The sequence below is a fragment of the Prunus persica genome, chromosome G6 (genome assembly GCF_000346465.2).
Source record: "Prunus persica cultivar Lovell chromosome G6, Prunus_persica_NCBIv2, whole genome shotgun sequence".
NCBI classification, from domain to species: Eukaryota; Viridiplantae; Streptophyta; class Magnoliopsida; order Rosales; family Rosaceae; genus Prunus; species Prunus persica.
In genome coordinates, this window is record NC_034014.1 from 13,298,339 (window position 1) to 13,310,058 (window position 11,720).

At 35.2% G+C, this 11,720-nt stretch overlaps 1 protein-coding gene across 4 annotated transcripts; it reads right to left on the bottom strand.

Annotated features, from left to right (window-relative positions):
* On the bottom strand, positions 7,968-10,374 carry LOC109949940. 4 transcript variants are annotated; one of them, XR_002272261.1, is made up of 3 exons: positions 10,241-10,374; positions 9,171-9,305; positions 7,968-8,300 (listed from the first exon to the last, which is right to left on the bottom strand). XR_002272261.1 is itself a non-coding variant. In XM_020566934.1 (3 exons), exons 1-3 carry the CDS (start codon positions 10,365-10,367, stop codon positions 8,136-8,138), a joined length of 354 nt encoding a protein of 117 aa, XP_020422523.1. In that variant the 5' UTR covers positions 10,368-10,374; the 3' UTR covers positions 7,968-8,135. The 4 variants fall into 4 exon arrangements, 1 of the variants encoding a protein (XP_020422523.1); XR_002272263.1 differs by lacking the exon at positions 10,241-10,374 and adding an exon at positions 9,699-9,744 and having other exon boundaries at positions 9,244-9,305; XR_002272262.1 differs by lacking the exon at positions 10,241-10,374 and adding an exon at positions 9,699-9,744.

An 11,720-nucleotide genomic window follows, 5' to 3' on the forward strand; every position in this document is an offset into this window, starting at 1 on the left:
GATTAATGGAAAGAAGCAACATGTAAATTAAAAGCCTTTTTAACTTCCCACTAAATTATTCCCCAATTTCCCTATGAATTTAAATTTTCATTAAATTATCAAAGAATTTAAATAAAAAAAGGAAAAAACTATAAGGTCATTTTCAAGTTCATAACTACCTTTAGAGACATTTACGAGTATATACTCAAACTCAAGAAAACTTACAAATGACCCCCTCCGTTAGCCAAACCATCAGTGAATATGTTAAATGTTGATGTATCAAAGGTGGGACCCATTTTTTAATGACATGGACTTCCATGTGAACAAAAAATTAATTAAAAATTATAATTTCAAATATTTTAAAAAAATCTGAATATTCTATTAAAGGAATAAAAATAAAAATACAACAATAAAAAAATCTTCAGCAGCCCCCCCAAACCCAAACCCAGCAGCCACACCTCCCATAACCTCAAACTATGGAGTTGCTCCTTGCCGACTTCGACATTGACATCGCATACCACCAGGACAAGGGGTCTTCAACTTCCAAGCCCAAGGGTTCGCACCGTCCACAGCCATCGGAAATTCGCCAACGAAGAAGTGGGAAAATCCTCAGCAACTGCCATCCTCTAAACGACGGTCTACGCATATGGCCTAGCCACACCGACTTAGAAGCTGGAAAATCTCCAGCCATTGCCATCCTAAAAAATATCAAGAAGTTGCAATTCACTCAACGCTGGAAGCCGACAACGAAGCACCAGAGATAATGGAGGTAGCAACCAGGCTCGATCGAGGGCTTTCCTGATGTTTTCTTGTGAAAATTCTAAACAGAAAAAAGCTCTTGCCCTCGCCAACACAATCGAAACCCTAACCTTCGTCTAGCTCAAATCCCTAGTCTCCAGTTGATCTGATTTTTTTGGGGGGGATGGGAAGAAGAGAAGGAGAAAGAAAGAGAGTTGGGTTTGGGGAAGGGCGACGGGAGAGGGATGGCTGAGAGGTTTGGTTGAGTCGAGAGGGAGATAGGGTTGGTTGGGTAGGAGAAGAGAGAGGAGAATTGTCATTTTTGTTTTTCATTTTGTTAATGATTTTAATATGATATAAAAAATATTTTTAATGTGTACATAATTTTATTATTATTTATTTGTCCACCTATAAGTCCACGTCATTAAAAAATGGAACCCGCATTCACCATATCAGCATTTAACAGTCTTACTAACAGTCTGACTAACGATGTGGGCAATTTGTAGGTTTTCTGGGAGTTTGAGTATGTACTCGTAAATGTCTCTAAAGGTGGGTATGAACTTGAAATGACCTTATAGTTTGGGGGGTTTTATATAGTTTTTCCATATAAAAAATAGTATGATATGATATTATTCGGAACAACACCAAACACAGTATAACTTAATTAGACTATTTATCTAGAACAACACCAAACACCTTATAATATTATGGATAAACAGTCAGTACTCTCCGAAACATATTAATACTATCATATAGAAATTAATCAGTACAGTATGACGTACCAAACCAGCCTGAAGTGATTCTCTCATAGGTTACCAAACGGGCTGGGCTTCCTAATTTTTTTTTTAAAATCACTTATCACTCCAAATAAGTAATGCCAAAGGGGCACTTAAAAGGTGGTTCCTTCAGCAATGTTCTCTATTTTAGCTAACCTCGAATATTTTATTATTTCTTAAAATCTACTTTTCCAACTGGTAGTTTTTTTCTTTTCCAAAATGACATATTGTCTATCTATAAATACGAACATGTCTTCACTCATTTTCCTCCATTCCTTCATTTTCTCAATATTATCTATGGCCCGTCATTCTATAGCAAGTCATTTTCTACGTAATATTGTCTTCGACAATGATGTCCTTGATGACCAATATGAAGATGGTTTGCTTGCACATATAAAAACAAAGAATCTATCCCATGAGAGATAAACATCAAGGCTTCGTGGTTTTGTTGAATGTTGTGTTGTCGTTCCACGCAACATAGCTTGAGGTGGTCGAAATATTTATCAAGATTATTTCGTTGATCCACTTGTATCTCATAACCATTTATTTAGGAGGAGGTTCCAATAACTCGCAACACTGTTCTTCGACTTAAAAGTGATTTGGAAAATTATGATCCTTACTTTATTTGATGAAGGAATGCTGTTGAACTTCTTAGTTTGCCATCCCTTAAAAAGATCTCAGCCACACTAAGGATGTTTGCTTATGGAAATGCCGCTGATAACGTGGATAAATATGTGAGGATTGGTGAAAGCACTGCTTTGGAGAGTCTGAAAAGATTTATCAAGGCAATTGTTGCAACCTTTGGTGATGAGTACTTGAGATCACCAAACAGCAATGACATCGCAAGATTGCTTGCAATTAGGGAACAACTTGACTTTCTTGGGATGTTGGGGAGCATTGACTGCATGCATTGGAGATGAAAAAATTGTCCATATGCGTGGCAAGGTATGTATTCTGGTCACTTCCATGAACCAACAATTATTTTGGTAGCTATAGGCTTCATATAATCTTTGGATATGGCATGCCTTTTTTGGGTTACCAGAATCCCATAATGATATCAACGTCTTAGACCGATCTTCCATTTTCAATGAACTAGCTAAAGGCCATGCTCCTCCAGTCAACTAATTCAATTAATGGTAACGATTATACCATGGAAATCTCCCTGATGGTATATATCCAATGTGGTCAATATTTATAAAAACAATCTCTGGTCCATAGAGAAATAAGAAGAAATATTTTGCTACTGCTCAAGAGTCAGTTAGAGAAGACGTCGAACGTGCATTCGAGGTGCTTCAATCACATTATGGGGACCAAAACACAATGAAAATTATTATGTCTGCATGCATAATATGGTTATTGAGGAGGAGCAATATGATGAGGGATATTGTCGTCAAATCCACAACTTTGATAGAATGGGGGAAATTCCAAATAAAGAACCTACATGTGAGTGTTCTCTAGGACTAATGGAATTTGTTCAAAACCATATTCGTTCAAAACCATATGAAAGGAACAAAGTTTTAACATGCAAGAAAAAAAGGTTCAAATGCATTGCACTTATAGAAATAGACTTTTAACTATTGCTAGATCTTTTTGCCAAGTTGTCTTTTTGAAGGCCTATAATGTATTCTGCTTGCATTGGTAGCACGTTAGTAGTATCCATTACCATTATTCTAGAATCCTCACTTTGATGTTGAATTTGAACTTCTTCATGCCTAATAGCAAGTTGCTTTTGCTCTGGAGCATACATCAATTGGAATTCAAACTCGTGATATTGTTTGTACGTTTCACAGTTTGAAAGTCTGTTGTATTTGTATTTTGAATTCTGATACAAGGTTTGCCTTATCAAGAAGGTGTCCTATCTTATCCATGTAACTAGCTCTTGTAATTTGTTTATAAATATAACTCTCCATCACACTGATGGATCATTTAGCAAACCTACTTTCTTGAGTAAACATAAACCTTATAGCAAGGAGATGGCGAGCCTTGAATTTCTCTCGCCTAGTAGCCAGATGTAGCAAGTCAAAATTGTGTTTTTCAAAATAGCGAATGAGGTAGCCATCCTGATGAAGTCGCACGTTTCCTTTTTTTTTTTGCCAAAATAGCTAGGGATGAGGTGATATCAACTGTGTTGGAGATGCTCTTAGTGTGTTAAAATTTTCTAAGAACCAATTAGAAAATGACAAATGGCTAGTTTTTAAATAAGCTCTATATGGGTACTTGTATAATATGTCATGTTAGAATGGGCCTATTCATGAAAATCCCTATATTTTTATATTGCGCCTAACAATTGAATTTTTTGAACTAAAACTGTTATATTATTTAGTATGAAAAATATTATATTATTTAATTGTTTCTGTCATATATTAAATTATTTTGTTGACGTTATAATTTATGCTTGAATTTTTTTGTTGGTCAAAATTTATGCTTGAAACTTGTGTGGTGGTTTGCAATTTCAATACCTACCTTTTATTTTGTTCTTTATTTCTTTTGGTATGAAAAGAGTTTCATTTGATTTATTTTGAAATTATGTATACAAAAGCATATCTTGTTTCCAGCTAAATTTTTACTTGTGGTATGTGTATATTAGTTAGAAGAAGTAAAGACAATGCATTCAAACAAACGAATTTGAATTCTTTTGCTTTTTTTCTTCTTAAATTTTAGAACAAGGAATCAATTAAAATCATGAAAGTAACAATACAAAGAAAGAGTAACGCAAAACACAATCATATTCTCTTACAGCCTATGGTCTAAGAAAATTGTGGTCACTCACCCTTGGATCTAATCTAATAGTTGAAACAAAACAAAAAAAAAAGTTTAAAATTTAATATATCATCATTTTATTTTAATGTTACTGTAAAATATATTAATTTTACTTCAACAAAAACTACAAAAAAACAACCAAAACCATATTCTTCTCATTGTCGCCACCACAACCATTGACTTCGGTTGAAATTATAGCAAACCTAGCGAAGCGAGTGAGCTCGCAGCCTCATCTCGATCCAACAACCACGTCATTTGAGTGGTGGCTAGGAGTAGGCACAATCTAGTTCATTCTGGTTTTCCCCTAGAACCAAAACTGAAATTGAAACAGAATAATATACACAATTATGTTCAGTCCGTTCTTGCCTAAAACGACTAGGAAAACCGAACCAAAAGGCACATGTTCGTTTCCGATTCGATTTTGCCGATTTTTGATTTAGGCCTTAGCCCATTTTTGTTTTTGTTTTTGTTTTTCACCCTTCAAATATGAAAAACCCATTTCATGTAATTATTCTTTTAAATTTTGTGTAACAAGCATGAGGCCCCTATCTCTTCTTAATTCATGATATTGCTATAGATAGGGATTTCCACAACATCTCCAAATCCAAAAAAGTTATACAAATCCCAAAGTCCATTAAAATTTGTAAACTTGTAAAATGACAATAGTAGGTCATGCTGCCTCCCTACCCTTGAAACTCCACAAAGCAAGATCCCTTCCACATTAGCGCCATTTGCATCTAGTAGCATGCATCAGTTTACCAAATTCCTAGCCAATAATTCTACATACAAGGCAGCAAGACAAGAATAATTAAAAGCAAGGTGTAAATTAATATATGTTATCGGAGATCATCACTTCTGAGAGTTTTCTTATGATATATCTATACGTACAAGGCGGAAGAGGTTGGGTATGAAAATAAGATGAAGCTACTGAAGGAAGAGAGAAGAAGAGAGAGGAGATAAGAGATAAGATAGAAGGAGGCGGTTGAAAGAAAATAATGAAGATTGGGAGATGAAAGAGGTGAGGTACGGTTGGGCTTGGAATATATAAGGTATATGGGCTTTGAAGTTGGGCTGCTTATATAAGGTATACCTCTTCAGTTGCTTTACCTTTTGAATCTTGTTGGTAAAGGGTGAAGAGGACATCAACTATATGTCCCTCTACAACTTGTTTTCCTTCGATGTTGCAGAGATTTTTACCCCTTTGTGACGGTCATATATCATTTTTCTGACTTCACACTCATCTAAACCACTTTACCTCTACTTTGCACAAGTGGTATCAGGTTCTTCCTTCAAATATGTAGATAGACCTTCGCTTGGCTCCTATTAACTAATTTTGAAAAAGGCTTCCATTTGTGGGGATAAGTTGCCTTTTGGGAGAGTGTGCTTGGCCTTTGTTGCTCTTTTGTCTCCTTTATTGTGGCGACTCACACAAGAGGAACCTCTTTTAGCAGTTGAATGGTCACTTCGTTGGGTTTCCACGCCTATGCTAGAGACGGTCAGTGTTGGTCGCATGAGTTCTTCCCTATTAAGAGGTTCCAAATCCACCAACTAGTTCGAGTATTCCCAAAGATCACGACGCGGGATAATTCTTGCGAAGTGTTAGAAATATGCATTTAAAGTCAACTAGTTATGTAATAGTTAGAGTTAAGGACATCTTTGATAAAAGACATATTATGTTATCAATGGGCAAGAAAGGTTGTTTTATACATTAAATCATCCTATATTATCTTTCAATATGTTGAATAACCATAGTCCAAATAATACACAAGTGGATATAAGAACTATGTAATGAGATTGCATACATGGAGACTTCTTATCATCCCTGAATCCTGAATATGTTCATGGTCATAGGAATATTGATTGGGCATCAATATTCTGTAAAGACTAGTACACACAATATCATTTCTATATGTAGGGAATGACAAGGTTTCAAGTCATTAAGTGTGGAGACACATTGATATATGTGTAGGTGCTTATAGAAGAACAAGTACACTGAACGCAATCTAACACATGAGTTAAAGCATGAAAGTCTTTACTCACATGTCAAGTTGGAACTCATAAATTGCAATGGTGCAAACTAATCCTTAGATCTGAGGCATCATAGATGTTTTGTGGCTGTGTTGTTAATCTTTGAGGGCACTATACGATCATGCTGAATTAGGTATAGCTTAAAGGTGCTCATTAGGATTCTCAATAGAGTCATGGAAGCAAATGAATGTACAGCAAGGAATCTCTATTCTCAGTAAAAGAGAGAGAATACTCCAAGATATGATTGGTCAAATCTCTACGTAGAGTAGTGGATAAGACTTGAAAGAAGAAGTCTTCAAATCTTACCATGATAATCACATAGAAAGAATGATTCACATTAAGATATTGACAATCAGATTTCATGATCTAATAATGTGAATAAGGAGTATTGACATAAGAGAAGGATTCAATTGCATGGTCATTCTAATTTGAATAGGTTCTTTCACAACGTCTCATTTAGCTCGGATAACCGTAACTTACTGTTAGGCAACAACCATGGTTTATAGATGTCATAAAAGGTTTCAATTAACCTTTATTAATAGGAAGAATTAAATTGTGGAATTTAATTCGTAAATCATCTCTGAGGAGTTGAGTCAACCCACTACCTTGCTAAAGAAAACTACGAATCTACGCACCCAAAGAATATGATTAGAAGTATAAAGGAGGAGAAATGAAATGAGGAGACACAAGTCAATGGTTGATAATCAAATGTCAAAGTCAACGGTTGAAAGTCAGCATGTTGACCGGAGTAATTGTTCAAAGTCACATAGTTCGATCGGGTTACTATAATTATAATTTAACATTATGGAATTAATATTGACATATAGAAATATTGGATTGGGCTTTTAAATATGATTTAAAAGGAAAGGGACAAAATAGCTCAAAAGGCTATTGGGCCCAAGTGATAAATGATATAAGATGACATGACCCGTGGATCAAATGGAGCCCCAAATACCCACCCAAATTTAGGAAACTAAGGGGAAGCTCTCCCCTTGTCTTTTGTGTTGTCCTATATAAGCTAAGTGTTGGAGAAAACCTAGCTAGGATTTTTGGTTTCCTACTTTGGTTGATGAGTGATCATCTTTGTATCTCATCTTCCATAAACCAAAAATTGGTCTAATCAAGAAGTAAGCTAGCATCCATACTTCGTAATTGCCTTCTCTTCATCTCTAGGAGCATTTCGTGTGGTGAGGTAGAGGACTCCAATCTTGGAGTCTTAAGGGTGAATGAGTCAAAATCAAGAGAAACAAAAGGCCTTTCCAACAAAGGTGTTTATTTTTGAGAAATCACTACAAGAAAAAAGTCATTCAACAACACACATTGTGCGTTGTTGAAGGGTATTGACAACATGCGGCGCACGTTGTTGAAGCCGATGTCGTTAAAAAGTTCACAGCTTTCAACAACACGCTTCGCATGTTGTTGTTGATATTAGTGCTCGTTGTCAACACCAGTAAATGCAACGCGCGCATGTTGTGGAAGAGGCTGACAACAACGTGTTCAGCGTGTTGTTGAATACCTAATTGACAATGTTCATATGCACGTTGTTGTTAACTTTTTAACAACAGCCTTTGCACGTTGTGATATTAAATATTATTATGTTATAATTATTTCCAATCGCTATAATCACCTTATTGCATGAAAAATACATAATCCATTTCATTTTTTGTTGCCATTCCATCAACAAAAAACCGTATCAATTACTTATTAATATTCAAAAGCATACAATATCAAAAGTACAATAAAACAAAATAAAATCTAGAAGATTGAAGTATTCTAGGACTTCTAACTACATGCCTAATTACAAGAATAAACCTAAACCAAATTGATATACATGATTATCCTACAAGTCAAGTTCTACATATATAAATGTATACCTTCATAATCACTAAATAAGGTACACTTAAGCTTCTCCTTTATAGTTCTTTCACTTGTACCAATATCAACAAACTCTTCATCACATAATCCACCAAGCTCCTCCTTACCATGCTTCCAAGCTTTTTTCACCCTCTTAAATATCTTCTGAAAAGGTTTGGACAATAAAAAACAGAGATAATGATTTTCTAATCATAAACTATGTGCATTGAGAAAGAAAAAAAAATGCACATGTAAGTTTCAATAAATAGTATAAGAAAATATGAATAATATTTACAATTCGGGATGAGGCTGCTAATGGAACCCATCTATCCAACCCACATTGAGAACATATATATATAATTGCTAGTAGTTAGTTTGTTAGGATTTGATCCAATAGTTGTGGATGATAAACATTCACATTGAGCTCTTCAATTATCTCGTGTTTTGTAATTCACACTATCTTCATTACAAACTTGATTTCGCATCGTTAAACATTGTCAATCTTATCTGTCTACTAATTATAAAAGTAATCTTTTATGTCTGTTAAATCATGCACCTTTTCTAAAATCACATAGAACCAAACACAAAATGCCAGAAAATCCACCAAAAGAGAAAGAAAAAAACATGTAAAAGTTTAAAATATGATAAATAAGAACGATGACACTTAAATGAATGTGCGAACGAAGGACTTGCTTTCCCTTCACTAGAAGCAACAGTCCTCATTCTGGTCTCCACCTTCTAGATTCAATTTTACAAGTGTTAAAAGACAAGAATGCAAGGCTTTGAACAGAGAAGCATTTACTAATATATAACTGACTTCCCAAAATATGAGGATATACCATTCACCCCAATCAGTAGTACTTATAAAATTAGGATAAAAAGAAAACGATACAAGCACATGCACCACTATTGTAACCTCAGAAAAAATGTTAGAGCATAGTTTATATGAGATTACAGATTCTGTGCAAATTTTGGGATCTAAGAAGGTTGTTCTAGCTTTATAAAACATACATAGAACAAGCAATACATACATACCTCAAGATCAATAGCAAGCAGGGCAGCCATCTGTGTGTGAATTAGTTGACAATTGAGAGAAACAAATTCTTACATGAATCAGTATATCCAGCAAAATGATTCTTTTTCTCTTATGAATTTCCTCTCTTGAATTTCCTGCAAACTGAATTGAGGTTCAGATAAAAAACACATATAAAGAAATGAATTTTAAAAAGATAAATAAGAAAAAAAGAAGACATGTAAGAACTGAAAGACCAAGTCGAGATGGTTAAAGACTTGACTCTGCTCCAAGCCATACTCAACAAAACTACTATCTCAAAATTGCCACCTTTCTTCCTTTTCCTTTCATAGCCAAAAAATTTAGGTTTTTCTCAGCAGCCTCATACTCCTAAATGATTTAGATTTGGGTAAACTATAAACATACTCCACAAATAAAATCAATCTATGTTTCCATCAATTGTTGGTAAAAAATCAATCACCAATAAAAGCATAAACCATGAGGAGCAAAGACACAGAGAGAGAGAGAGAGAGAGAGAGAGAGAGAGATACATAGGTGTTCAATTGCCTAACAAAGCTGGAGAGGGTATTGTGCTTCAAATACTTGGGTAGGAGGTCCCTAGCGGACTCTGGTAGGTTCTAAACAAACCAAACACTAGCCTACATAGGCCAACTATCAATAGATGCCAAATCACCAAATTCTGCATTCAAGAAACCAATACAGTATATGGAAATGAAAAGCAAATTTGAAATAATTAAAAAGAATTAAGAGAAAATGAAGGGAAAACAACAAATATTGCAAATTAAAAGAATAAGAAGAAAAAGAAGTACTCTGTAGAGGAGAGTATCGAAGGAGTACTTGGAGATTTGTTCCTAGAGACGGTTCCATAGAGATGACGAGTTTTGAAATCGATTTGTTTTGACTTACAATTCACTATCCAAATAGTTTAACCCTAAAGCATATTAGGAACATTGAAACCGATTTGTCAAAACCCCTAGACCATAATCCTAGATTGAAATACCATTAAGCTTGATTTGAATAATCTAAATCATACATAGTTAAAAAGAGAGAGGAAGAGAAGCAAAGCTTTTACCTGTCATAAAGAGGCTGAGAGTGTTGGATAATCTACTCGGGAATGGAGGAAGAGGCTGGAGAGAGAGAGAGCCAACGACAAACAAAAAACCAGATTGTGAGAGAGATTTAGAGAGTTGGAGCGACATAGAAGGCCAGCGCAAGAGATGGAGAGAAAAGAAATGAGAGTTTAGAAGATAAAGAGAAAGACCAAAGAAAGAGAGGAGACGATAAAGCATTTGAGAGGGAGACTGAAATATTTAGTGGAAGAGTGCGGGAGTTTTTCCCACAAAAAAATTCGGCTAGTTTTTTCAGGAATTTTTTACTGTAGTAAACTGATATAGTTTTGACAACATGCGTTGTATGTTGTTGAACTCCATATACAACAACACGCACAGGTGCGTTGTTAGAACTTCCCCAAAATTCCATTTCCACAACGAGCACTAAATGCACGTTGTTGAAAGTTGTATAACACAACATGCACCTTCTGCACGTTGTGGAAAGTCTAATTCCACAACGCTAACTTACGCACGCTGTTAATAACGTGTTGTCATAGTATATTTTTCTTGTAGTGAATCAAGAAAATGTCATCAAGGGTAAAGATCTATTTCCTTTTCCCTTTTCTATTTGTGTTTAAAGAGACTAGGCTAAGATACTTGGTTTAAAATGAAAAATATTTAGCTCAACTAGTATAAACAAAATGAATCCACCATTTAGAATGTTTTTGTTGTAAAAGTTGTGGCTAAAGTTTATTTCCTAAGCATTAGATGCATGTTTCCTTAACGAAGCATATCCATTGAGTGCTCTAGTTCCTTCCCTCGTCTTCTATGAACATGATGACCCATGTTAGGCTCGTCTTCTGAGCATGCTGGCTTCTTCCTAAGTCTCCCACCTTAGGATATACGGTACTTCTCTTCATTAGGAGTCCTTTGTGTACGTACACGTTTTTCTACCATAAAGATATTAAAATTCTTGCAATGAAGTTGCATTCTGTTCGAGGAGATCATTTATGAACCTAAGGCGACAGAGTTGAGAGGTGTAAGTTAGGAGGCGAGGCTCTGTTAAGTTCCCTCATTCCTTTAGGTGCTATTGCACCCCTTGATTGCTTCTCGACCATCGACGTTCAAAGTCTACCCAAACGTGTTAGGACAATGAATTGTTGTGATAATTTTTTCTAAGATCTTGAGTTGATTTTTTGCTTGTGGTAGAAACTGCTACGAGTATGTAACAAATTCTCAATGATAACACCAATTTATGGGATATGAATTTTTCGATTGCCTGAATAGTCGTTTGCACCCTAAAATCAAGAAGAAAAAACGATTAAAGTATTTGTCACTTCAATGTGGTTGAGCCAAAGAGCCTTTGATGCCGAAGTCAGTCTTTGCAAAGAGGTTTAAGCAAAACAAGGTTCTTAGTTCAAGAAAAAATTACCTTCTCTAAGAGATGGTTGTTAGCTTATATAGGGTTAAGTCTTGGTGGTTTAATTGTCGGGAGATGCTACG

Excerpts from the sequence above, each read along its gene's own strand:
- LOC109949940 (XM_020566934.1), bottom strand. The coding sequence starts at position 10,367 with ATGTCGCTCCAACTCTCTAAATCTCTCTCACAATCTGGTTTTTTGTTT. Across the intron at positions 9,306-10,240 it reads TCTCAGCCTCTTTATGACAG|GAAATTCAAGAGAGGAAATT; the intron begins GTAAAAGCTTTG and ends TTCAGTTTGCAG. Across the intron at positions 8,301-9,243 it reads TGCTGGATATACTGATTCAT|AAGATATTTAAGAGGGTGAA; the intron begins GTAAGAATTTGT and ends AAACCTTTTCAG.